The 26814-nt window shown below is 37.2% G+C and overlaps 1 protein-coding gene across 2 annotated transcripts in view; it reads left to right on the top strand.

Moving 5' to 3' along the window:
- The window catches only part of PI4KA (phosphatidylinositol 4-kinase alpha), a 50596-nt gene extending 25084 nt beyond the window's left edge, over positions 1-25512 (top strand). For both annotated transcript variants that reach the window (XM_072350759.1, XM_072350758.1), the window contains exons 20-55: positions 1003-1111; positions 1548-1684; positions 2617-2750; positions 4383-4465; positions 4717-4787; positions 4887-5011; positions 5421-5502; positions 5600-5683; positions 5900-5989; positions 7017-7136; positions 7711-7803; positions 8150-8306; positions 8548-8675; positions 9361-9519; positions 9781-9932; positions 10441-10548; positions 11302-11429; positions 11520-11639; positions 12011-12090; positions 12231-12424; positions 13174-13264; positions 13994-14161; positions 14667-14720; positions 15430-15550; positions 15815-15944; positions 17906-17976; positions 18856-18928; positions 19036-19106; positions 19637-19746; positions 20340-20444; positions 20923-21048; positions 21354-21474; positions 22102-22261; positions 23564-23653; positions 24523-24606; positions 24831-25512. In XM_072350759.1, coding sequence (XP_072206860.1) covers positions 1003-1111; positions 1548-1684; positions 2617-2750; positions 4383-4465; positions 4717-4787; positions 4887-5011; positions 5421-5502; positions 5600-5683; positions 5900-5989; positions 7017-7136; positions 7711-7803; positions 8150-8306; positions 8548-8675; positions 9361-9519; positions 9781-9932; positions 10441-10548; positions 11302-11429; positions 11520-11639; positions 12011-12090; positions 12231-12424; positions 13174-13264; positions 13994-14161; positions 14667-14720; positions 15430-15550; positions 15815-15944; positions 17906-17976; positions 18856-18928; positions 19036-19106; positions 19637-19746; positions 20340-20444; positions 20923-21048; positions 21354-21474; positions 22102-22261; positions 23564-23653; positions 24523-24606; positions 24831-24882 — 3981 coding nt within the window. In that variant the 3' untranslated portion in view covers positions 24883-25512. The remainder of the gene's footprint in view (positions 1-1002; positions 1112-1547; positions 1685-2616; positions 2751-4382; positions 4466-4716; positions 4788-4886; positions 5012-5420; positions 5503-5599; positions 5684-5899; positions 5990-7016; positions 7137-7710; positions 7804-8149; positions 8307-8547; positions 8676-9360; positions 9520-9780; positions 9933-10440; positions 10549-11301; positions 11430-11519; positions 11640-12010; positions 12091-12230; positions 12425-13173; positions 13265-13993; positions 14162-14666; positions 14721-15429; positions 15551-15814; positions 15945-17905; positions 17977-18855; positions 18929-19035; positions 19107-19636; positions 19747-20339; positions 20445-20922; positions 21049-21353; positions 21475-22101; positions 22262-23563; positions 23654-24522; positions 24607-24830) is intronic.
- Positions 25513-26814: the final 1302 nt, after the last annotated feature.

Raw genomic sequence — 26814 nt, 5'->3', positions numbered from 1 at the left:
GCCCAGCAGTGCTGTTCACCAGCTAGGACTCAGGTTAATTTTACTGCAGTATAGGAATTTTTAGTTATTTTTTTTTTAATGGCAGACTGCCTTATGATCTAAAATAAATATGTTCCAAATTAGCTTTATGTAAGGTTTTACTGAAGTACTTTGCGTTTTCATACTACAGCAGAATTATTTTACAGTTAGAAAAAATCTCTTCAGGATAGATTAGACAGATGAAGTCTACAGTAATAATATCTGGTTGTATTAGATGAAGCTCACAGTTCAGTAAAGCTTTCCTTTAATTATTATTATTATTTTTAATGTTGTCTGTGCTGCTAACAATTTTAAAGACTGTCAGGTTTTCTGTGTAGATTTTTAAGAATTCCATGTCATCTTGTTGTTTGAGAGTATAAACTGATCCAGTGGTAGCAGCTGTCTGTGAAAAGGCTATCAGACAACTTGAATAGATGTGCTGAAAATAATGTTCTTTTACTTGCTTGTTTAGATAGTAAATTCTCCAGGACTGATGTCATTGTATGCGTGGGTGAAAACAATAAAAGTTCCCCATTTGGAGCCTCAGTGTATTTCCACAAATCCAATAAACAATAGCAACCAGAAGTATGTTTGACTAATATTTTGAGTTTGAGTTCCTCTGTGCTAAAACAAAGCTTCATGAAGCTGTCTTTAGCTCACAGTTTAAAGGACTGTGTGGTCTCTTCCTCTCTACAATTGATGTATACTAATATAAGGTATTCTCTTTGGATTGCTGTATCAGTATGGTGGTATTCCTGTGTGAAACCGCAGGAAGTTAGCTTCGTCATCTTGAATTTATGCTGTCTTAAGAAAGAGTTTTCTTCAGTATAACATTTGTAATATTGTATTAGTTTCTTCAGGTGACAAAAAATGTTACCTTTGTAAATCATAGTAGATGGAAGTACAGAAGCTGGTTCCTTCACATGTGATTAGGTTGTTGTAATTGTTACCAATTTCTGATTTTAGTTTGCTTTTCTCTGTTAGCTCACTAGACGCTTGCCACCCATCAAGGAAGCCAAGCCCAGATTGCAAAAGCTGTTCCGTGACTTCTGGTTGTATTCAGTGCTCATGGGATTTGCTGTGGAAGGATCAGGTAGTGTGAATTTGAAGAGAAAAACATTGCTGCTCGTATTTAAACTTCTGATAAGCAGATGGAAACCGTTCTGTTTTCCTATGAGATTCAGCACAGTACAACTTATCCTTGAACCTGATTTATTTATTTATTTATTTATTTTTAAGCTAATACAGCAATTATCTGTGACATAAGTATTAATTTTGATCACCAAGTTCCTTAAATGGAAAATCAAATGCATGGAGTACAAAGGGAAAAGAAGTAGTATCTCTTTAGAAGTTTCACTTGGAATCACTTAAACATGTGTTATATTTGGAATGTGGATCATCATGTTTGTGTTAAAGAGTATGAAAAATTCACTCAAGGAAGTAGTGCAGAGCTTGATAATGCTGATTAACCTTGGGAGTATTTAATACTGTTTTTCTTTCTTGCTACACTTTTCGTATTTGTGCTCCAGGTCTCTGGCCAGAGGAATGGTATGAGGGTGTATGTGAAATTGCCACCAAGTCTCCATTACTCACATTTCCTAGCAAAGAACCACTCAGATCTGTTCTTCAGTACAATTCTGCCATGAAGAATGACACTGTGACTTCTGTAAGAGTTGGTTTCTTCCATTGCCTCCTTTCCTAACGTTAGCAATTGTTAAGTGATTTAGTAACCAAGAATTACCATGCATTTCAAAGGCAGAGCGTGCATTTAACCTGCTTCCTCTTAGTAAAAATACCTTTATTACGCAACTCTTTTGACAGCAGTATATAGAAATGTTTAAGATTATTAACACACAGTGAAACATAGATTTTTAGGCTGGCAGCTATACTATTTTGATTAGCTGTAGAAATCAAGTCTTCATTTTAATAGTTTCATCCATTCTATATCAGACAGAGGCAAAACTCGAAGTGTAGGGAGTTTAAAAAAAAAAAAAAAAAAAGAAACTGCTTTGGAAGAAAACAGCACATTCATTCTTTCTCCTTGTGTAAAGAAATGCATTTTGGATGAACTTTCTTTTATTCTCCTGCATTTTACTAGTATGCTTGCTCCAGTGGTTGCAGGATAGATGTGTACATGAAGGCTATTTATGGTGGCAGTGTATTGTTGCAGCACATAAGATGTCTCTGGCTCCCAAATAAACAGAAGTCTGCATGTGCCTAGATACTTAATTCTGTGACATCAAAGCAACAGTTCCATGAAGTTTCAGAGCTATTGTTAATGAAGCTGAACAATTTCAGTATTGAACAAAATTACATTATGTTAATTAGAGGAAATGTATTTCTACATGATATAATTGCTTGGAAACTAACAGTTATTTTAGCAAAGAGCTTAACTTCTATATTCTATTTACTTCTGTATATTAAGAATCTGACTTGCTGTGTTAGAGCATGTTGGCCCTTGTCTGCATACAGAAGCATCCTGACATATTATTTGTGAACATTAAAAAGTAAAAAGGCTAATAGTTAAAAGTGAATATTTTCAGAACACAAACTTATATAGTCCTCCCACTTCACATAACTGCATGTATTCATCTCTAGGCTGAACTAAATGAACTGCGGAGTACCATAATAAATCTCTTGGATCCTCCTCCAGAAGTGTCAGCATTGATCAATAAGTTGGACTTTGCCATGTCTACTTATCTCCTTTCTGTTTACCGTTTGGAGTACATGAGGTATATATATATACATATATATGTGTGTGTGTGTGTGTGTACCTTTCTTCCGATGGTTTTTTTTAAAATTGTTTATGTTCAAGTCAAATTTGCCAGACACTATGGCAAATGAGAATCAGTATCTTGAGTCAAAGTAGCTGTACTGAAGATTTTGAGACTAAGAATTCATCTGTACAGAAATCATGGTGAGTAAAAGGATGTGATAATATAGCAGAGCCACAAAAATAAGAGCTCCTCTGAATAGGAATTAACTGAAGATGGACAAAAGGGTTCTTCACAGGAGCATATTACAAGTATAATGTATCTCCTGCACAGAGCTGAAGTCCCATCCTTGTATCGCAGAAGGATTAAAATATCTGAAAAATAATCTATTCTGAGAAATTAATGTAATGTAGATGCTGTGAAAATATGTTTTGCTTTTTTTGTGGTGAGTGTTTTCTTGCCTCAGTAGTGTGAGTTTGGTTGTACTAACGTGATTTACTGAATTTGTGTATTTTATTTCTTTAGAAGTATATTCATTGCTGTTATGCAAAACGTTGTGTTGCTGAAAGCTGAGGTGAAAGTCTAGTAGTAAAAACTTTCCCATCCTATTTTTACTTTGACAATAGCTGACAACACATACAGTTTTTATCAAAAACTTGTTGGCTGTATTTTTAGATATGTTTTTTTTTGCTAAGTGATATTTTTACTGGACAAATTCACAGAATCACAGAATAACCCGGGTTGGAAGGGACCTCAAGGATCATGAAGCTCCAACCCCCCTGCCTGGCAGGGCCAGCAAACTTCCACAATTACTAGATCAGGTAGCCCAGGGTCCCATCCAACCTGGCCTTGAACACCTCCAGGGACAGGTCATTCACAGCCTCCCTGGGCAGCTTGTTCCAGGACCTCACCACTCCTAGTAAAGAACTTCCCCCTAACATCCAACCTAAATCTTCCCTGTTTCAACTTAAAACCGTTTCCCCTTGGCTTGCTATTATCGGCCCTTTCAAAGAGTTTACTCCCCTCCTGATTATAGGTTCCCTTCAGGTACTGAAAGGCTGCAGTGACGTCACCCCACAGCCTCCATTTCTCCAGGCTGAATAAGCTCAGCTCCCTCAGCCTGTCTTTGAAGGGGAGGTGCTCCAGCCCCCTGATCATCTTTGTGGCCCTCCTCTGGACCCTTTCCAACAGCTCTCTTTCTTGTACTGAGGGCTCTGTACCTGGACACAATACTCCAGATGGGGCCTCACAAGAGTGGAGTAGAGAGGGACAATCACCTTCCTATCCCTTCTGGCCACCCCTCTCCTGATGGAGAGTGCAGACAAAACCTACAGAAATGTCAAAGATTGTATGTTTTTTGGATTTGTTTGTTTGTGATGATTTTATAAGTGCATTATCATCAGGTTTCTAAGGTGTTAAATTTTTTCTCTTGATGACAGACTTTTTTATCCCCATAACATTTGGATCCGTTTAGTTGAATGTAGAAATGAATAAAAGTATCACACTTATTAGAAACTTAATGTTACTATGAAATGAATCATTACTGTGCTTATGTTGTATGTAACATGTGGTTTGAGTACATCGATTTGCGTTGAAGTTGTTTGAATAAAAGAGGGGAAAAAAAAACATGCAAAACTATTACTCTCTTAGGGTACTGCGTTCAACTGATCAAGATCGCTTCCAAGTCATGTTTTGCTATTTTGAGGATAAAGCAATTCAAAAAGACAAATCTGGTAAGTTTACCAAGTTGAGATGCATGGAAGTTATCTACAGGCACGCAAAATTAAACCAAATCTAGCAATTAAAAAAAAAATCAAAAACTGAATCTCATTCATTAGATTGCTTGTTGTTTTATTCTTGCCAAATACTTTGTTTTGAAACAGCTTGGTTCAATGCTGTCTTGGTAAACTTAAGTGATTTTTAACCGTTATGCACTAAGAAAACTCGGTTCTTATCAAATCTGTAACATCTCTCAATTCTTCAGGAATGATGCAGTGTGTGATAGCCGTTGCTGATAAGGTGTTTGAAGCTTTCCTGACAATGATGGCTGATAAAGTATGTAACACAGCATGTAAACTTTGAAGTTGATGTAGAAGTTCTTATTCATTTTAAGAGAATGTGTTTGGCTTTATACTTCTTTGTCATGTGTTTCAGCCAAAAACCAAAGAGAATGAAGAAGAGCTGGAGCGACATGCTCAGTTCTTACTGGTGAATTTTAACCACATTCACAAGAGGATCAGGAGAGTTGCAGACAAGTACTTATCTGGTCTCGTAGACAAGTGAGTATAGATTTTACCCCACTGTTCTTTTCACATTGACTGCTTTATGAATACTCATGCAACTAAGGAAAACAGTGGCTGATACTTCTGCTGAAACATCACCTTCTAAAAAACAGATAACAACATTTTAAATCCAGTCTCTGGAATCCGTGCTTAAATTGTCTCTGTCTGCCTAGCATTCCCATGAATGGAGCAGAACAAAGTGCCCATGAAATAACTGCAACGTCTCCTTTGGTGGAATAGCTTTACTTAGCTTGCTTTTCAGAGAGCTTTCAAGCATGAATTGAGCCAGCCTGTTGTGAGCCAAGGCAAACTTTGTGATTTCTGTAGAGTATGAGTTTACCTAGCACTCTTTGAGGTGCATCATTTCTTAATAAAATAATTTCCTTCCAATCCTGTCTTGCTCTAGATTTCCCCACTTGCTGTGGAGCGGAACTGTGCTGAAGACTATGCTTGACATTTTGCAGACGTTATCACTGTCTCTTAGTGCAGTAAGTTTCTTTTATAATGGTGTTATCAGGAATACAAGATGCATGTTTCTTTTTGTTTGTTTTGATTATTGTAACCCTGGTTATTGTTTTTGATTAGGATATTCACAAGGATCAACCATACTATGACATTCCTGATGCTCCTTATAGAATAACTGTCCCTGACACACATGAAGCCAGAGAGGTAGGTAGTCCCAAATGGTGCTTGATATTCTTTGTATCAGACGTGACTTACTCTGAGCTATTCTAAAAGGACAGTACTTCTGTAGGTAAAGTTCTCTATTACTATCTGACACATTATACTACCGATGTTACTTATTACACCGTTAACATCAGTGCTACTTGTTCAATATTCTGTAATTCATTGATGTTTGTTGTTGTTGCTGCTTTGTTATTCTAGAGTATAGTCAAAGACTTTGCAGCACGCTGTGGGATGATTCTGCAAGAGGCAATGAAGTGGGCTCCTTCTGTTACAAAATCTCATCTACAGGTAATGAGCCTGTTTCTGTGGAAGAATTTGATCATTGTAGATCTTCAAAATTAGAATTAGGTTGTGTTGTTTTTTACTTTCTTGTACTGTTCAAGCTTCATTTTAAATTTTGTCTCACTAAAATTTCCCTTATTTTATTGCCAGAGAAGAACTAGAATTGTTGCTTTGATATAAACCTGAATATCTTTAACGTGACAGGTTTGTAAACAGTAGATCATCCCAGACTTAATTCAGAAATAAAAATTTGTTATAATTCTCTGCCTATCAAAGTTTAGTTATAGGTAGCTTAAAATAAAAGCTGGACTGAAATGGGTAGTTAGGTTGTAAATCTTTTTTCTTGGGAGCATGTTTTTTTTTCCATTCTTGCTGTTTATTTTTCAATTAAAGAAAAAAAAAACATTATATATGAATCTATGGTAAACTGTAGATCTTAATTTCAGCATGAATGTAGTAGGTGCTTGCATATGGCAGGGTTCAGAAAAAAAGACAAAAAACCTACCAATTATTTAGCAAAAACTTTCTGTGATGTATTAATAAATACAACACTTTATGTAAACAAGAAGTCTCACTGCAGTACAGTGGTCTTCTGTTTTTGTTAACCTAAATTAAGTTCTTCGCTAAGTAGCAGATGTGTAGTCCAGATTAGACTAATATTCTGTCTACCTAGAGGTGAAAACAGAATTTCTGGGAAGGCTCAAGGCTGATGCAAAGGACTTCGTTTTGTAAGGCCTTTTGTGATGAGTGGTTCTATTTTAAAAGAATCTCAGATTTGAAGTTTTACCTTGTTCACATAATCATTTTACAAAATGAAACAAGTATTCTATTTGCAAATGTAGGATGAGGCTTTTTTTTTTTTTTTTTTAATTTTTTTTTTGCTTGGGTAGTCAGCACAAGAGGTAGTCAGTCTCTACTTGTCCTCACATACATCTGTAATTACATTTTCTGCAGTTATACAGTGATTGCCTGTGAGCTGCCTTGTTTTGAAAAAGCATAGTAGTTTTCCAACAAATGTTTTTTGGTGCATCAGGAGTACCTCAACAAACATCAGAACTGGGTATCAGGTTTGTCCCAGCATACAGGACTGGCTATGGCTACAGAAAGTGTTCTTCACTTTGCTGGCTACAACAGACAGAACACCACTTTGGGCGTGAGTATTTGCTTGTTTGTGTAGCTGTCATATTAATTTTATAACATGAAGTTTAGCCAGATAATATAGAGCCTCTAAATTGTATTTGTCATAACATATGAAAATTACTCAGATGTCTTATTTCTTTCCATCTCAAGTATCCCAGAGTATCTTCCAGCCATACTGGAGGAAATTTAAAACTGCAAAGGAAATAATAGAAAAGCCTCCTTTATGTTCACACTACTTGTTTTGATTAGGGCCTGTCTACATGTATGGGGAAAAAAAAAAAAATCTAAGGATCGAGTAGCAGAAGATGGACAGATTATAGAACTTCATTACTTCTTTCATGCTTTTTATCTTTCAAAAAGTGTACTTGTGTAAATTTTGAAAAAAATTTAAACTGTACATGTGAAACTAATGCACATGTTGCTTTTTTCATGTTTATCAGTTCTGGTTCTTTTGTACCTTATAGTCCTGATACTATTCTGATTATAAGCACAAAGGAAACTAAGCATAAAATGTAAAGGTGTAAAAGGAAAGAAGATAAGTGATTAGATGTGAACTATATAAATAGCTGTATATGCTTTGATCATAGGCAACCCAGCTAACTGAAAGACCTACTTGTGTGAAGAAGGACTATTCCAACTTCATGGCTTCTCTTAATTTGCGCAACCGCTATGCAGGGGAGGTAAGTACACACTTTTACACAATGTGTGGAGTGTTCACCAGGTCTGGTGTTGGGGCATTGATGTTTCCAACCTAAATTATTCTGTGACTTTATGTTCTTTCTAGCGTGGACTCTAAAGTTAAATTCCTTAAGGACAGAAGAGTATAATTTTCCTAGGCTGTTAAGCAGCTCTTTTGCTGTTGATCTTGTTTGAAGTTCTTAAATTACAGGCAAAGCTTAGGTGCACTAGCAAAATGCAAATAAAAGAGATCTGTTTGTACTGATTTCCTTACTCAGGACATGACCAGTACCAAACTAGACTCCTAGAAATATTATTCTTCATTTAAAGCCTCATTATATTTTTCAGGTTTCTGGAATGATTCAGTTCTCAAATGCTACAGGACGAGCTTCTGACCTGAATAAACTGATGGTCAAAGAGCTGAACAGTGCTCTTGAATCAGGCCAGACTGAACTCTACACGCAGGCCATGTTTAAGTTGACTGCACTATTAATAAGCAGCAAAGGTAATGAAAACCAAATTGAATTCTGCATTCTGGATGTGAGTGCCATGTGTAGTAAACACAGAAGCTATCTGCATACTAACTGTATGCATCAACTTGAGGCAAAACTGTGTTTGAAGTTATTTCAGTAAGGTTTGCATTTGGGAAAATGTTCTTAAACTAGAACCTGTTTATTAGCTGTTTTTATGCTAATTATGTGTTTATTTATTCTGCTGTAGAAATCTGTTTGGATGTTTGCTTTCAGATTGTGATCCTCAACTACTTCATCATCTGTGCTGGGGACCTTTGCAAATGTTCAACGAACATGGTATGGAAACAGCTATTGCTTGCTGGGAGTGGCTGCTTGCTGCCAAGGATGGAATAGAAGTGCCGGTAGGAAGCTGTTTAAGTATACTTTCTCTGTCCATGCAAGAGGAAAGGGAAAGAAGAATATGTGGAGAGATTCACAGCTGTTGTAAACCCATGTAAAATAAGAATAGTAAATGCATTGTTCATCACATTAACCTGCCAGGAAGTTTCTCTTTATGTACTGTTGGAAGTCTGAACACCATCAACTATGTGGACTGTGGGAAATAGATCCTTCTTAGCATCAGGGATGATAAAGCAAAGGAAGGCTGTTAGGATCTCATCTGTACAACTTACTTTGCTCCTTGAGGTACCTGTGCCTCTCATGAATTAGATCCTGAACTACTGCAATTTATAGAGAGATATTTTAAAGCAGTCAGTAATATCTCTGCTTGCCATTTAATGCCTCTGGTATTTGGCGTTATTCCCTTGCATAAAAAATAGGCTTGTAAAAGAGATAATCCTGTAGCAGGATGTAGTTACTTTTAGCAAAGAAAGGACAGCACCACATGATATTGATAGTTCAGCATCCTCAACAAAATCCAGCACTTGTCTGCTGTTGCCCTTGGTATTTCTGTTATTGACAGAACTTCTGAAGGAGTCTTTTTTTTTTTTTTCCCCCCCCCCATTGTGCACCTTGCGGAGAAATATTGTGCTTTCCATACAAGAAGATGCTCTTGAAACAGGAAATCCTATAATCTTGCTTTTGTAGTTCATGCGGGAAATGGCAGGAGCCTGGCAAATGACAGTGGAGCAGAAAGTTGGCCTGTTTTCTGCTGAGCAGAAAGAAGCAGATCCATTAGCAGCCTCAGAGGAAAGCCAACCAAGGCCTTGTCCGCCAGAAGTCACCCCACATTACATCTGGATAGAGGTGTGTGTTTTTGGAATGTCCCCCCTATGATGATGATGGAATGGTGCTGTGATTAAGCCATTCTGTAGTGTTTGTTCTCGTGATTTGGAAAGATAGTGGAGTCATGATGGTAGTCCCTCTGTCTTAAAGCTCAGATACATGCTTTTTTTTACAGGAGTGTGATTATTATGAAAGTGTCTGAAACAGAAGAGAATCAGTTTGTTTGATTCTGAGATTGAAAATAAAATTGAAGGATGCATAGCGTGTCTGTTTCTTTCTCAGTTTCTGGTGCAGAGATTTGAAATAGCCAAGTACTGCAGTTCTGACCAAATAGAGATATTCTCCAGCCTGCTCCAGCGATCTCTTTCCTTGAACATTGGAGGGGCAAAGGGCAGTTTAAATCGGCATGTGGCAGCAATTGGACCCCGTTTCAAGTGAGCAGAGTTTCTTTTCCTCGGTGGCAGTAGCATGGTTATGAGATGTGGGACAAAATAACTAAATGTCAAGTGTTTATTTTGTCCTTGCCTTCAAGTGATGGAAATTCTTTTAAAAGCCTGGAATTATGCAGAATTGAAGCTGTGTTTTCAAAGTACAGGTATCTAACTTTACTTTGAAAGTCAGTTCTGGTGCTTCAGTAAACTTAATAATTTTATATATTGAATCATTCAGATCATGAGTCAATTCTGTATATCAGCTAGCAATAATTCTGCTCTATCAGTTAGTTTCTCTTCTGTGACTTGAAGACTTCAGCTTTCTATGGTTCAGTCATCACAGCTTTAGGAAGAGACTGATAAAAGAATGTTCCAAGAGCTCTGAAACAGGCACTTTTCAACAAGTTGAATGGAATTGTAGCTGTAGTATTGCTCTAAGTATGGTTTGTATGGTGTTGCATTAGTCAGTGTTTTGGGAACATCAAGGTTTACATTCTCTTAAACGTATTAGGTTGCTGACACTGGGGCTATCTTTGCTGCATGCTGATGTGGTTCCAAATGCAACTATTCGAAATGTGTTGAGAGAGAAGATTTATTCAACTGCCTTTGATTATTTCAGGTATTGTCTCATTTGCTACTACTCATTAAAAGTGTGCATGTAACATTTCCTAAACCTTCTATAGCAGTTTAAAGCACACACCGTCTTTCTCTAGCGATTTAATTTCCTTTCCTTTTTTTTTTTTGTCCGTTCAAACAAAGGCTTTTCTTTGGTCTGTGATTCTTCGTAGTTCATAAAATTTCCTGATGACTTTTAGATAGAATTTTGATTTTTTTTTTTTCTATTTTTATTTTTTTATATGCGGTTTATAATGTGTTATCTTCAGGAATGTTGCAGTTCTTTTTTCCTTTTCTTTTTTTTTTTTTTGGAGTTCATTCAGTTCTCACTACTGTATCTAGATGTAAGACGTAAAGAATTGATATTACAGAACATGTGGCTGAAATACTGTTTTCAAAAATAATTTTGAGAGTACAACCACACTGAATTTGATTCCCATGTTTGATGTGAACGCAGCAGAAAATAATGTAGTAATGGGAGTGTCTGACAATATAAGGAAATCCTAATATTAAATCATAACATTAAATTTCAAATGAATCCAAGATGCCGACAGGCTACCACTTTAATTTTCAATTATAATGGAAAGCTTCAGGCAGACAGAATGAAGAAATAAGAATAAAATACACTATAATGTTTGGTCTCATCTCTTTTAGACTGTGGTCAAAAGGAGGGGAAAAAAAAGATTTTTTTTGTTTGTTTGTTTGTTTGCTTTTTTATTTTTAATACATTCAACATTATTTGTATGATTTTCTTGAGTTGCCCATCGAAGTTCCCTACGCAGGGAGAAAAGAGGCTTCGTGAGGATATCAGCATATTGATCAAGTTTTGGACAGCGATGTTTTCAGACAAAAAGTATCTCACAGCAAGCCAACTTGTGCCGCCTGGTGAGATCCTTCATCTGAAGTTTCAAAAGCCCATTTTTTTAAAAAAAATTTGATTACATTTTTTTAATCAGATCTTTGTTCTGTTATTAGATAATCAAGACACCAGGAGCAACCTGGATATCAATGTTGGGTCTCGGCAGCAGGCTACACAAGGGTGGATAAATACCTACCCTCTGTCCAGTGGCATGTCAACGATATCTAAAAAATCAGGTATCTTTTCAATTGTAACCAGCTAATTATACCCAACTTTGCAGTATATTTTGTATGCTGATGTTGCATTCAGTCAATTCAACATTAGGCTCACGTTTTCCTGGCAGGTATTTGATTATCATTGCCAGATTGTGGAGGGGTAAAAAACAACAGCAACAACAGCAAACCCAAACTGTGCCACTTGTAGCATGCACAATGAGTCTCTGCATTGCTGACTTTCTGAGATCATTCAAATGTAATTTGTAAATATACAATTGTCCTATGGTGATTCAGCTCTTAAATGCAGAAGTTGCCAGGTATGGACAGTTTAAAAACAGACTTTAACATACTGAATAAAAAAACACTGAAAACCTTTTTAACCTTTATTTGAGGAATGTCTAAGAAGACTAACAGAGGTACACAGCTACACAAGTACTACATGAAGCGAAGGACATTATTGCTCTCATTACTGGTGAGTTTGTAGGGAAACAGTATGAGTTTCAAAGACAGTTGTTTCTGCATGATGTATTGACTAAGTACCATGAGAGAGTGAAGTGTGAATATTTTTACTTCCAGAGAATGTGTTTTTTTTTTTCTCCTTGTTTCCCTCAGGCTACTGAGATAGAACGCTTAATTACATGGTACAATCCACTCTCCTCCCCTGAATTAGAGTTGGATCAAACTGGGGAGAGTAGTGTTGCAAACTGGAGATCGAAGTATATCAGTCTTAGTGAGAAGCAATGGAAGGATAATGTGAATCTAGCTTGGAGCATTTCTCCTCACCTTGCTGTACAGCTGCCTACCAGGTGAGAAATTTCAAAAGAAAAAGCTGATGTAATTCCTGCTGCCTTTCTTAGAAGTTGAATGAGTACAGGCACAAGAAGTATTGATGGTACTTGCTCCTGCTTACAGCCTCCTTGCATACTTCAATAGGTGATTGAGACCTTTCACATAAAAAGAAGTGGATTACTTAAAAATATATTAACTTGGCTCATTATCTACTGGAGTCTGATTTCCATCCCTTCCATCCATTTGATGCTAACATGAAGACAGTGTTTTGTTCAGCAGAAATTATGTTCATTTTTTAATAGTGTTTAAATCATTAGCAGGCATAGCATTCAAACAGTTCTAAAGGTATCTTTGAATGAATTGTTCTAGCTATATATTGGCTTGTACTTTTAAAAGTATGCTAGGAGAATTAGCATAGTTGGCTTTGAAAGGGAAAGGAAATTCTCTCCTCCTTACAACAGGGATAGTTTTTGTGAAACAGTGGTCGTTTGTGTGAAGGTTTCTGTAAAATCCCAGACATTATATTTCAGCCCATAATTCAATAATGGGCCATTAGTACAAAAGCAGTGGATGAGGACCAGTTGTTACTGAACCTGAATCCTCTTTTTGACTGCATATTGTTCCCTCGGTGTGCATTGTTTGATGGTTGGGCTATTTGTTTATTAAGCATTTACTTTCCTGCCCTTTGCTGTTTTCATCTTGGTGTAAGCAAAAAAGGCTTTCAAAGTTTTTATGATAAGATTATTGTATTCCTGGTTGCATGTAGATTTAAGAACACTGAAGCTATTGGAACAGAAGTAACTCGTCTGGTTCGGTTGGACCCAGGAGCTGTTAGTGATGTTCCTGAAGCAATAAAGGTATTAGTGAATATTTATATACAGGGACCCAAAATGGCTATTTAGTTCAGCAATACTGGAAAATACAGACTTAGCACAGTGTATGTTCTAATGCTAAGCATATTTCTGTAGGAGAGAATGACAAAAGTTGTGGAAATAAGATACTGAGGCAAAAATCACAGGAATAAAAGTAGGTGGCAAGTTAGTGCTTGCTCCCAGATGTGCTCTCACTATACACGAAATATCTCAGAGCTCGTAACTTGCAGTACACGTGCTATTTCTGTTCTTTTTGCATAATGCATAGAAAGACCACAGGACCAAGTCAGGGTGAGTGCTGCTATTGAAGTTATTTTAAGCTCAACCTGTCCTCTTGAGATGCCAAGCCTCTTAAAATGGAATAGGCTTGTTATGCTCATCTGCAGTAAAGCATTCTGCACATCGCTTCTAAAATAGACAAGAAAACTGCACCTTTTTTTTACTCATCTTTTCTTATTTTTCCCCATACTCCTCTACTGTGCTTTTAGTAATTTGACTCCTTAACTTCATGTAGTGATCTAGGAGATGGAATGATTCCAATAGTTAGATTTCCAAAGAAGATAAAATAGCCAAGGTTTTGTAAAATAAAATATAGCGTTTATATTTTTTTGCCCTGCTTAAGTAAGCTAGATTACAGCATTACCATCTGATACACATTTCCTAGGTATTACTGGGTGCTGTAAGTTTCTAATGCAGTCTGACCTGTTTTTTCAGTACCTGGTTACCTGGCATACAATTGATGCTGATGCACCTGAGCTCAGTCATGTTCTGTGTTGGGCACCAACGGATCCACCAACTGGCCTTTCCTATTTTTCGAGCATGTATCCACCTCATCCTCTAACAGCTCAGTATGGAGTTAAAGTCCTGCGGTCTTTTCCTCCGGTAAGATGAGTTTTGGTACAGTTGTCACCATAGTCATTGTGGCCACAGGCTTCATTTTAGTACTGTGGAAAGACTCTTATGCAAAATGGGCACACCTTGTTGGAGGACGTGAATAGTTTGGGATAAAGACTTAAAGTTGATTGTCCAACAATATACTGGCTTGTGTACTTGGCAATTGTTTTGTCATAAATCTCACCAACTTGAGTTCTTCATCGTTACCCTCAAATAGTACCAAATTCACCTTTCAGCAGAGAACTTTTAATACTAGTCAGATTTGTATGTGGACTATAAGATACATTATTGTTAATATTCTTGAAGTTGGACAAGGCAGAAAAATGCTTGTATTTAAGGAGAGGGCATATATACAGTTTAAAATAAAGAGGGGGTGGTATTTGCAATTTTATTCTATCACGTAACTGAAGGAAGCTTTTCACTGTGCATGTGACCTGTCTTCTCCTCTTAAGTACTAAAACAATAACAATGAAAACTCTCACATCTTTTTTAGGATGCCATTTTATTCTACATTCCACAGATTGTGCAGGCACTGCGGTATGATAAGGTGAGGATATGAAACATCTGCACATGAACCAAGCAAACTTTGAAAACAGCTTTTAGACTTAAAACTGCCAAACAGACAAAATTTAGGCTTAAAATAGTGCTGCTTTTTATTATGGTATATCTAATACATAAAAGACGAATGCCTCTACAGGCTGGCCTTGCTTTGGATGCACCTCTTTTATGCTGTCCCTGGGATGAGGAGAATTTGTTTGTACACTTCAACTTCCTTTCTAAGTTTGTTCTTATTCCCTAGAAAATTTCTGTGGAACTGTGCAAGCACTTAGTTCTTTACACCGAAATGTGCAGTCTATAAGACAGCATATGCATTTCTGATATTACAGGAGCATTTAGTGATGCTGGACAATACCAGTGTCTCCACTGCCTTTCCTCTGGTTTGCGCACGTACTGTGAGCTCCCAAGATTTTAAGGAGATTTGAAAACTGTGTAGAACATAGAGAAAATGCCACAGATGTGCAAAGTTAGTGATGAAATATGTCAGTAACAAAGCTAAAACAGGTTAGGTCAATTCCTTACCTTTTAGAGTACGCCATCATTCCTCAAGGGCCTTTTAGCAACATGAGTGAGATTGCAGTGGAGGCCTTTCCATCTGTTAAATATTTTTTACTTTTAAGAATCACAGTTAGTAGGAGTAACATTGAATCTGCTTGAGTTGTAATGATCTTTTCTTTTTGGACTGACTATGACTGCAGATGGGTTACGTTAGAGAATACATCTTGTGGGCAGCTGCTAAATCCCAGCTCTTGGCACACCAATTCATCTGGAACATGAAAACTAATATCTACCTGGATGAAGAAGGACACCAAAAAGATCGTGAGTTCTTTGAAATATAGTATACTTTAGCTCCTTTCTTTCCTCAGTTTAGGCTTAATCTCCTTGCTTTCTCCTGGAAGGAGGGAGTCCTTTTAGCTGGAAACTTCTTTAGTTTGTGGAGATAGGGAATATTCTATTGAAGTACTCTACCTGACAAAAGAGATGCAGCAATGTTTGCATCACTACTGTTTTGTACCCATCACATGTATCACTCAGCTTTCTGAAATAAGCTTCTAACACAGGTGTTTTCTTTTTCATGTGCAGCTGACATTGGGGAACTTCTGGAGCAGCTAGTAGAGGAGATAACTGGCTCGTTATCTGGCCCAGCCAAGGAATTCTACCAGAGGGAATTTGACTTCTTTAATAAAATCACTAATGTTTCAGCCATTATCAAGTAAGTGTTACACTACAGAAATTATGCTTTTTTGGGGGTGCAGTTCTGGAAATTACCAGTGTCATAGTTAACAAGCTAAGCTGCTTTTAGTCTTCAAGTGTCTTTAGGGAAAAAGAATTAATTACTCATTTGATAAGAAATTAATTTTTCCTTTTGTAAGTGTAACTTACATAGTAGGGTGAAAGATCTCACTTTACTTTGACTCTTAAAGATAATTTCTACCTGGCCTAATCTCCATGCTTGAAATTAGTACTTCTTCTGTCTTAATCAGCTGTTACTTCATACTGTGGAAGCAGATGATTATAAATTTCAGATTTAATTTGATTTTATAAATACATTGTGGTTAGTAATAGTGAAATGAAGTGCCATAGAAGAGTGCTCCCAAATGTAATCGGAACTGGTCCTATGTATGTTGAAATTCAATCAGTCTAGTTGTCACCTAAATTGTTAATCTGGAAAGTTTGGTTCAGAAAAAGCAGTACGCCTCCATTTAGGTATGGCGGGTTGGCTGATATTGTAACATCCACATTTTGCATGGGCTTCTAAATAAATAAAAATAAAACATGAAAAAAACCAATCAACAAAAACACCAGAAGTACCAGTAAGTAACTTACCTTCTGCTAAAGCTGCATGACACTTTTCACAAGGAGATCTCATTATGTGGTGAAATACAAATAATTGTTCTTTTCTCATACATAAGTGTTTTCCCTTTGTACCTAAATTGTGGTTTCAGAGAAAGATCCACTTTCAGAGTAAGCAGATTTTTGATCTTTAAAAGTGAAAGACTTGCTCACAGGGATTCTCACTGCAAGATACTCTATTTAACTTTTATAAATCTTGCCAGTGGATGGCAGCAGCCTAGCACACAAGCTCTAAAATCTGCACGTGCAATTTTACTGCGTATTTTCAGAACATTGTCAGGTGTGTGAAAATATTTGAGTCATAAAATATATATTTCTTAGAACATACCTCCTTTAAAATGAAGCTTTGCAAACCAGGAGTGTAAAGGCATCAGGTTAAAGGACGCTTATCAAATACTACGTGTCTTCAACGTGCACGTCAAAATATTTTCATCCAGTAGGATGAGTTAAAAGAGTGCTCTAGGGCATGAATAACTTGATATTTAGGATGAAATCAAAACACTTTTTAGTAGCATGAAATCATAATAAGCAACTGTTAATAGCTGTATTTGCTAACATTGCATTTTTCAATTCAGGTACTTAAAAAAACAGACACATTTTTATGTATTTCCTATGTAAAGAGAACACAGAGGAGATGCCATTTGCTTTGTAGATGGCATAAATGTGTAAATGTATAACCTATGATGGTTTCATTACTATAAGTATTATCTATCTTGCTCCTTCAGTAATCTACTGTACTGCTTAAAATTAGAGCATAAGTAATAACTTTCAGTTACATGGTGCTACGCCAAATGTGTGCATTTGCATGACTGACTTCAGTAGATGGTTAACACAAGTGCCTGTGTAAATTGGGTAATTGCATGTACTAATTGTTAACCATGTTACCAATTATCCAGTTGACACCTGCAGTCATGCTAAGTATGTGAACAAATTAGGCGTGTAATTGCATAGGTATTTTACTGGCTTGTCCTTTTTCAGTTAGCTTATACCACCTCCAAAGCAGTATTCTTATTCTTATTCTGGTTTAAGTTCCACAAAGGAGAATTATATTTGCATAACTATAGCACTGTTGACAAAAGCATACTTTACGTGCAAATTTCTCTGCAAGGAAGTATCTTCATATTTTATTCACTGCTCTTATGCTGTTTAGTTTTGACATCTACTTATACATCCAATCAGTGTTATATCTGCAAAGACTTCAGTAAGACAGCAGTGCATTAAGACATCTTTGTCATTGTGTAAATTTGAAACGGAACACCAGGGTAGTACACACAATGGTATATGGAATACAGTTATATAAAATATTCTTAATCTTTCTAGGCCATTTCCTAAAGGAGATGAAAGAAAAAAAGCTTGTTTGAGTGCTCTGTCTGAGGTGAAGGTGCAGCCTGGTAAGAAGCGATTTCATCATTGTAGTGGTCTTTTTGCGTTCAGTGTCAGTGCAAAATTTTCTGTAAGCAAAGGCTAAATGTCTGGCAAGTGGCTGCTCACAGTTCTGGTGCTGGTGACAAGGTGGCTGTTCTTACAGTTGGACTGTTTCTCATGAAGCAATTTGAATATTTTCACCAGCTGTTTATTTCTATATGGTGCACCAAAGCTTTTCCCAAAGTGCTTACTGTCAAATTAGATAACACAGGTAAAAACAGCGAAGTATATCTGGTGAGGGAAAGTAGACTGTTTTCTTTTGGACCACCTTTTATTGAAAGAGGTTAAACATCTAAAAGAATTTATCTCTAGAGTAAAACATGTCCAGTTGCTTCCGTTATCCTTTTTCTTGCTTCAGACATGCCCTTGAAACATGACTATTTCAAGGTGCTTTTATTTATTTATGTATACACACACACGCACATAGACATATTTTAGACGTATTTTCCCCATCTGAATCTTCATTTTCAAATGCACTTTGACCTCTGTCTGTTAGGTTTCAGTTCTACCATTTTTTCCTTTGCTAAAGGTGCTCTGGAATATGCTGCTACACGATACTAGAAACTGTTGTAAGAGAAGTCCTATCTGTACATTTCTGTGGTAAAGATTCTGCAGTATTAGTTCAAAACTGTATTCTATTAATTTCTGGCAATCATTGACCAGTGGGAAGGGTACTGCATCCTTCATGACACTGACATACAGACTATATCTTCCAGTTTATCCCTAACATTCATTTAATTCAAAAGAGTGTACTGAAGTTGTAGACGCTAAGAACAAATGTTCTCCAAGTGTCATTGTCATACTGGCCAATAAATCTTTTCTTTGTTCTCTGCTCCATTTTGCAGGCTGCTACTTGCCCAGCAATCCTGAAGCGATTGTTCTGGACATTGATTACAAATCAGGAACCCCTATGCAGAGGTAGTGTGCTCTTGTATTCTTCCATTAATTTAATTCATGATATTTAGTTTCTCTATAAATCCTTGTTTGGCTAACTTGCACTCATCTTTTTATTTATTACAATGTAGTGCAGCAAAAGCACCCTACCTGGCCAAATTTAAAGTAAAACGATGTGGAGTTAGTGAGCTCGAAAAAGAAGGTTAGTAAATGGGTTTTAATCATTGATGCTATTAAGTAAGAGTCAGCACTTTCTTTAAAATTGCCTGCTTTTAGTGACCAGGGCTGCTGCAGTAAAGAAATACTTCCATACTGAACTTAATTTGCAATGGTTCAGCTCAAAAATGAAAATTTTTGAAAACTTAAGTTGTGTTTTTTTCTGTTTTTCTTCTCTTTTCAAGTCCCTGCCACAGAAGTACCCTGAAAAAATGAGAACAGTTGCTTTAGACTAACATGTAAATTGTCTTTCCGTGGTCTTTTGCAGGATAATCTAAGTGACTAGCTTAATCTAATTTGGGCATTTATCAGGTAAATAATGAAGATGATTTTTGATGTATATGTTCCAATTCTCATGCAGAAAGGAAACTGCCTTATGGAATTCATCTTGCAAAGCAGAAATTTTTATAGTGGTACTTCAGTGTGAAATGTAGTTTTGAGTGTAGGGAGTTTGTCAAGGTATGAAAACACTAACTGAAGTGTGCATCTGGGTTTTGCTTTTTACTCTTCGTGCAGGTCTGCGATGTCGTTCTGATTCCATAGACGAAAGTGCAGAAGAAGGAGTGGACAGTAAGAAAATCTGTTGGCAAGCGGCTATCTTTAAAGTGGGTGATGACTGCAGACAGGTACAAAGCTACTACGCTTTGCAGTTATATAAAAGAAATTTGTAGGTGACTATATAAAAGAAGGAAGTAATTTTAGCTTGGAAATGTTTTTTCTTTGGAATTTTGAGAATCCCTGCTAGGTATGGATTAGGGGAGAGAACTGTGTTATACTCTTCTGGAAAATTTGACTTGGATACAAATGTCATTCTTACAAGACAGTTCATGTAATGCCATGACGTAAAAATCTTTTTTAGAGTTTATTTTTCAATTGAACAATTGGTAATGTCAGAGTAATTTCCAAGGTGATACCTTGTACTATCTTGTACAGAGAAGCTTGGTTGTTTTTGATTAAAGGAGAATGCTAGCTATTATCTCTGAAGTCATTAGTATCCCTCTTAATCAAAGGTTGTTGGCATTTAAACCTTTGGTTTTGTTTGCTACCCACTCGAGCATCCTTTATCTTTTCTTTTCATGATTTTCCCCAGAGCCACAGTATATGCACAGCCTTCTGGGGAAACTTATGTTCACTTCAGAGTTCTTCAGAGAATTTTTGTCATCTGACTTGTGGTCCATAACCCCTGTAATGCTTGTGAACTTTTTTTCTTACATAACAGGACATGTTAGCTTTACAAATCATTGATCTCTTCAAGAACATATTTCAGCTGGTAGGCTTGGATCTTTTTGTGTTTCCTTACAGAGTGGTGGCCACAGCACCTGGGGTAAGTGAGCAGTTAACTCTACAGCTGTAGAAAGTAGTTCCTAATTTAAAAAAAAAAAAAAAAAGAATTAAAAAAAACTTTCTGTACACATAAGTTAACATTTCTGCAGAGAAATATTGTGTACATCACTTATGCCAAATACTTGGAGTGCTACTAACACAGTTTTTCCTCTCCTTCTTCCTTCTTTTCCAAAGCTTTTGGCTCTGAAATCTTGCTTCTTGTAGTTATTCATGTATGTTGCTTGATTTTTTTGGGACAATGTTGTGCAAGTCTCTGGAAAGTCACAAATTGATTGTGTCTTATGTTGAATGGAAATTCTCAAACATTAGATACAGGTTTTTTTAATGAACATACTAGAACTTCTGTATTTGGTGATGTGTAGACTTTCCCATATCTCTTGGGAGACCTCTGTGACTGCCAAGAGCCACACAGAGTTGGGAGTGTGCTGTACAGACCTGTTTCTCTTCTTCCCTTTCAGTGTGGTGTTATTGAATGCATTCCTGACTGTACGTCCCGTGACCAGCTGGGCAGGCAGACAGACTTTGGGATGTATGATTATTTTACAAGGCAATACGGAGATGAGTCTACTCTTGCGTTCCAGAAGGTAAAATATCAGTTTGCAGACATAGTACAATTTCAACCGAGTAATGTTCTAGCCATAGGAAATAATGACAAATAATTAATGAATTACTACTGTAATGCTGTACCTGGCTTCTGATGTAGATAATTCATTTTTAGCTATGAGTAAGCTAGCTAGAGAAATTGCTGCAGCTGTAGATATGTGGAGAATATTATTGAACATAGATTCAAACTAATCATGGATGGAGGAAAAAGAATGTTCAATTGTATCTGCTTCTGGGATAAGTGAGTTATTGTGTTCTTATTTGCTTTGACTTCTTGCTTGTACAGGCTCGCTATAATTTCATCCGCAGTATGGCTGCATATAGTCTTCTCCTTTTTCTGCTCCAAATTAAAGACAGGCATAATGGCAACATCATGCTGGACAAAAAGGGACACATCATTCACATTGGTCAGTCATAGTCATCTTTTCCTTCTGTTGTAAAATACTGCTAATAGAATTTCAATTCGAGATTAATCAGATTTCAACTTTTAAATATACGTGGGACATTTTTCCTGCCATTTTAGTATTGTATGTATATTTGTTGTAGCTGCTTCTGCATAACTTCAGTTTTACAAGGTTTTACCAGCTTCAGGAGTTAAAACACGCGTGGATTATGCATGTATATTTATACATACCTATGAATACATATGTATACAAGTGTATATAAATATGTATGGATGTATAAATACATACTCGAGTTCCTTTTTTTACTGCATGGGTGTGAACTAAATTTGATGAGTAAATTCATATAATTGCATAAGGCTGTAACTTCTGCTTTAGCTTTGCTTTTCTAGAACTGTGCAGATGTTCTAGCCTAACTTTATCTGATGTCATCATCCTTGAGTATTGTTTAGTGTTAAACAATTCTTTTGTTGGTGTTTCTACACTTTATCAAAGCTTTTTTCCATTTGGCATTGAAATACTAGTAGGAAAATAGTTAAGATGATGTGAAATCAACTCTCCTTTCTTCTGTCAGTTTTGACAGTGCACAACTAACCACCAGAATGTCTGAAGCTGCTTATCTTTTGTGTGCAGATTTTGGATTCATGTTTGAGAGCTCACCTGGTGGTAATCTGGGCTGGGAGCCCGACATTAAGCTGACTGATGAGATGGTGATGATAATGGGAGGAAAAATGGAAGCAACTCCGTTCAAATGGTTTATGGAGATGTGTGTCAGAGGCTATCTGGCAGTCAGGTAAAGCATTAACTGCTCAGAAGTGGAAGTGCTTGCACACAAAATCCAGATGGAATGTTAAATAATAATAAACAGTGGTCTGTAGAGGGTCTGAGTCTGTCCAACTAGTGCACGAAACAACATAACACTTGAATTTTGCAGCCTAACTTTGTGTTTTTTTCCTGATCTTAGGACATTTGAGAAGAATGTGTATTATATTCAATTTATAATTGTGATCATCTCCTTTCTTCAATCTAGCATGCTGTTAATTAAAACTTTGCAACAAGAAGCTACAGGAGAATCATAACCTTGCTTTCCCAACTGGGACAATCATATTAATCACCATTTGAGCTAGAGTTAATTATGTGGAACAAGCGCTACTGTTTCCCCCATAAAATATTAGAGGTTTTGTGGCTGTGCTTTTCAGCTATGATTACCAGCCGGTAATGTTAGAGATCTGTAACTTTACTATGCTTTACACCAAGCAGACAAGAGGGCAAGGAGGAGAAAGATGACGAGGAGCTGAGGGTCCAGCATGAGTGCTTGTGGGCCACAAGTTCTTGTGGCTGCTCTGGCATGGGCTCACACTTGGCATCACAGGTTTTGCTTTTAACATGGAGAATGAGCAGTAAATGGATGTGAAGTGAATGATGTGTGTGGTTAGGAGGACAGTATGACAGAGCCCAGATAAGGGATTGTTCTATCGTCATGCGTGTGAAATATTTTTGATGTTATCTTACAGAATTAGTTTCCTCAGTAAGTAGCCCCAGCAGGAACTGTCTTGGAGTTGAGCACTATTTGCTTCCTTGAAGTGATGCAATCTAGGGAGTTTTGTGTCAAGCCAGAAATGTCACCCGAGTAGCGGAGTAGTAATAGATTAGTGGGAGCTTCCTCTGAGGGGGAAGAGAGGAGGAACAAGGGAAGCTGGGCTGATGTAGCAGATAATTTTGTAGTAGAGTAATTAGGAATTAGAAGATAATCTGTTACTGTAGTATCACTGGTTTCAGCCCTCTGCACTCTTTTGATGCACCGATCAACCTTTCCATTGCCGAAGTAGTATTATTTCCCAAAGAATTGCTTTATATAATCTTCCTTGAGGGCTCCTCCTCTTGCAGCATTCTGAATCTGTGATAGTCCAACATAAAGGAATGAACTTTAATTAAAGTAAGAGATCACAAGCAATGATGTAGATCTGCCAACAGATATGAGAGGATTACATGTTTTAATTACAGAAAAAAGCGAAATCCAGCTTTAGTTTTCTCAACCTGTCTGCTTTACTGACTAAAGCTGTTGTAACCTTTTTGTCCTCTTTTTTTGTTCTAGGCCTTACATGGATGCTGTAGTCTCACTGGTTACATTAATGCTGGATACAGGGCTGCCATGTTTCCGAGGGCAGACAATCAAGCTATTAAAGTAAGTCAGTGTGTATATGAACTGGAAAAAGTTCATAATGCTTGCTCCTTGTAGCATGTTTGTTGTCACAGTTTCTGCAGCGAGTGTTGTTGTCATGCTACTCAAATATCTTACATTTCTTAGTGTTATAAAAATGTTAAGTTTTTTTTAGAGATATCTCAGAAAGCAGGATTTTGAGAGGCCTTTTCATATGATTAGGTTCAACCTATTAAGTGACTGTGTGAGTACATGTTCTGTCTTAAAGTTCTTAGCGCTGCAAAAGCGAGACTGTAAGGGAAAGATCTGCTTTAATGAGTGCTAATGTGTTCTATCTGAAGTAATGTTGGAATTGGAGGAGCAGCAACTTAAAATTTGTTTGACAGATAATGCAGTACTGAACAGGGACTGCGTTGTAATGTGAAAAGTTTATACAAACGTATATTACATATTTTAAATAGCCCTTCAGGCTAATGCCTCCAGAATAGCTCTGCAATCAGTATTTCTTGCATATAAATTCCTACATTTTCCTAAAAATAAACACAAATTCATGAAGTATAATGGGCTGGAACTCACAGTCATTGCTAGGTACTGAGGTATTTTACAAGCAACAGCTGTCTAGAAAGAGAGATCTGCTGTTACCACTCAGCTGGTCAAAAGTTTGCAGCCTCGGTCTCCACTGTAAGAATAAAGACAAGTGCTTTTAAAATACTACTATTACATACAAGGTTGTCTTGAAGGAAATACATACTTGCGGCAAGTGAATTCAACATGGGCTGAGCTTTCTCTGCTGAGCTTTTGCAGAAACACATTTGTGTCATGCTCAAAAGAAACCTCACTAATTTGTAGTCCTGTTTTTGTTTGTTTATGGTGTTGTTGTTTTTCCTATATAGACACAGATTCAGCCCCAACATGACTGAACGGGAGGCTGCAACTTTCATTATCAAGATCATCCAGAATTGTTTCCTCAGCAACAGGTTTGGCATTTATGTATGTCTTCTCTCTATCTCTATAGTTAAAGGAAAGGTGAACACTGGCAAAACTGAGTGCAGCAAAAACACAGTTTTTGTGCTTCACCCACATTTTATTTCTGTGGATTCTTGATGGTTTTTTTTTCTGTTTGTTTTTTTGTGACAGTGGTTGCAGTGTTTTGGTTTTTCTTTAACTATCATTTACCTCTGGCTTTGCTTTTCTTCTCTAGGAGTAGGACCTATGATATGATTCAGTACTACCAGAATGACATCCCATACTGAGTGACTCTAAAGATTCACTGCTGAAGTGACACAAGCAACCCAATGTCCTTGCTCCAGACTTGTAATAAATAAGAGATGTTCAGTCACACCTTGCTATCTTCCACCTTTTGTGTGTGCGTGTGGGTACCTGTTTCCTGGACACTGCAACAATAAGTCTATTTGATTACTTTCTCTTTACCAGGTTCTATTTATTTTTTTTCCTCTGGATTTTTGGAGTTGGGCTGCAATCATGATTAAAAAATAAATAAATAAATTGTGCTCTAATCATGAATGTTTGAAAGCGGTAAAGTTGTAGAGTTCGATAATTTTTCATGCAATGCAAGGATTTCTATAATACCTTTTAAAAAAGAAAGAAACTTCCCTGCATGATCCCACAAAATAACATGGGAGTGAGGGGCATTTCTCTTTGGAAGCAGTAATGTTGAATTGTTCAAAAAAGTCCCTGATAATTGTCCACAGTGGTGATATCATGTGTAGCTATGTTCATACTTTGCACTGTACGTGGTCTCTGCTATGTGGTATTTCATATGTACATAAAGAATGTATTTTTTCCTTTTGTGTGTTTTAAAAGAGACTTCTGAATATATTTAATCTAGAGAATGCAATAAAAGCACCTATACTTTGTCGCAAGGTTTTTGTCATGTACCGAGTTTTATTTCATATGCTGTATTGTTCTACCAATTTGTGTACTGGGCCCTGTTCATTAAGTGACCTTTTGCTGGAGAAATCGTTTTCTTCAGCTTCTCGCCTGTCTCTGTGGTCGTGTTTTACTCTGGTAGAAAAGAGGCACCAAAAAGAGGGGTCAAATGATAATAGCAATAATGAAAGTACATATATGTGTGTGTATGTATGTATTTAGCAAAGGTGCTTCTGTCATTTCTCCACTGTCAGAAACCCTGGTTTGTTGGCTGAGTGACTGCTGAATTATTTACCAGCCTGACTGAATTAAGCAGCAGCAAATGCAAGTGAGTGAATCCCACCTGAGACTCTTAAGGAAGGAGAAGGCTGGGGAAGGGGTGCATGTGTGTGACTGCTGGGGGGTTGATACATAGTGCTTAAAAGCACTATTAAAAGCACCGGTCCCTTCCAGGCAAAACCCTGGGGAAAGGGAAGCTATTCTCTTGCTCTGCAACTGGGCAGAAGGAGGCTGGGTGCGGGCTAACATCAGCTCAGGTGACAGTGGAGCGCCATCCCCCACTGTGGGAAGGATCCTGCTGCTAGAAGTCACCTGCAGCCTGTACTGGTACCACATCAGCACACTGGGGAGTAGCAGGGCTGTCAAGCGTCTGTTTCCCTCCACCATATCAAGTTGCTCCACACACCTTGTTTGTGATGGTTATTATGCTGTGACTGGGTTAATAAGTGCATTGTTTATTATTTAAGGTTGAATCGGCCAGTTGTGCTAATTATTGTCTTCCTAAGTGCAGCAGTTAGTGAAGGTGTTTAAAGGGATAAGCATTCTCCTAGCACCTTCTAGATCAGAGCTGAGTACCTAGGCTGCAGAGAAACTCCCTGTCAAATGATAAGGCTCTAGCTGTTTGTTGTGTGGTAGTATCTCCTTGTCAGTATATAATTCCCAGCAAGAAAGTTCAAGCTTAGCACGCAGTCCTTGGCTGATGCAAGTCCTATCCTCTGTGTGTCTCCCAGCTATAACATTTTACAAGTGGGCAAATTGCAACACAGATCATTCTGTGATAGATCTGGTTTGATTACTCTCTCCCAAGAGTACAAGTGCCTCAGTCTAGTTGCACATGTACAGTAGATAGTATCTTTATCTAAGGCAGCTGATTGAGGACTGGAAAACTCTCTAGAAGCTGGCAAACGACGGAGCTGGAAACAAGACACAGAAAAGCACTGTGTGGTCAAAATCACGTGCCTCATGAATTTCTCATGACCCATCTCTGAGGGACACTTGCTGCATAGATCACCTAA

The sequence above is a fragment of the Excalfactoria chinensis genome, chromosome 16 (assembly GCF_039878825.1).
Source record: "Excalfactoria chinensis isolate bCotChi1 chromosome 16, bCotChi1.hap2, whole genome shotgun sequence".
Taxonomy (NCBI): domain Eukaryota; kingdom Metazoa; phylum Chordata; class Aves; order Galliformes; family Phasianidae; genus Excalfactoria; species Excalfactoria chinensis.
This window is presented reverse-complemented; position numbering and strand designations above follow the sequence as displayed.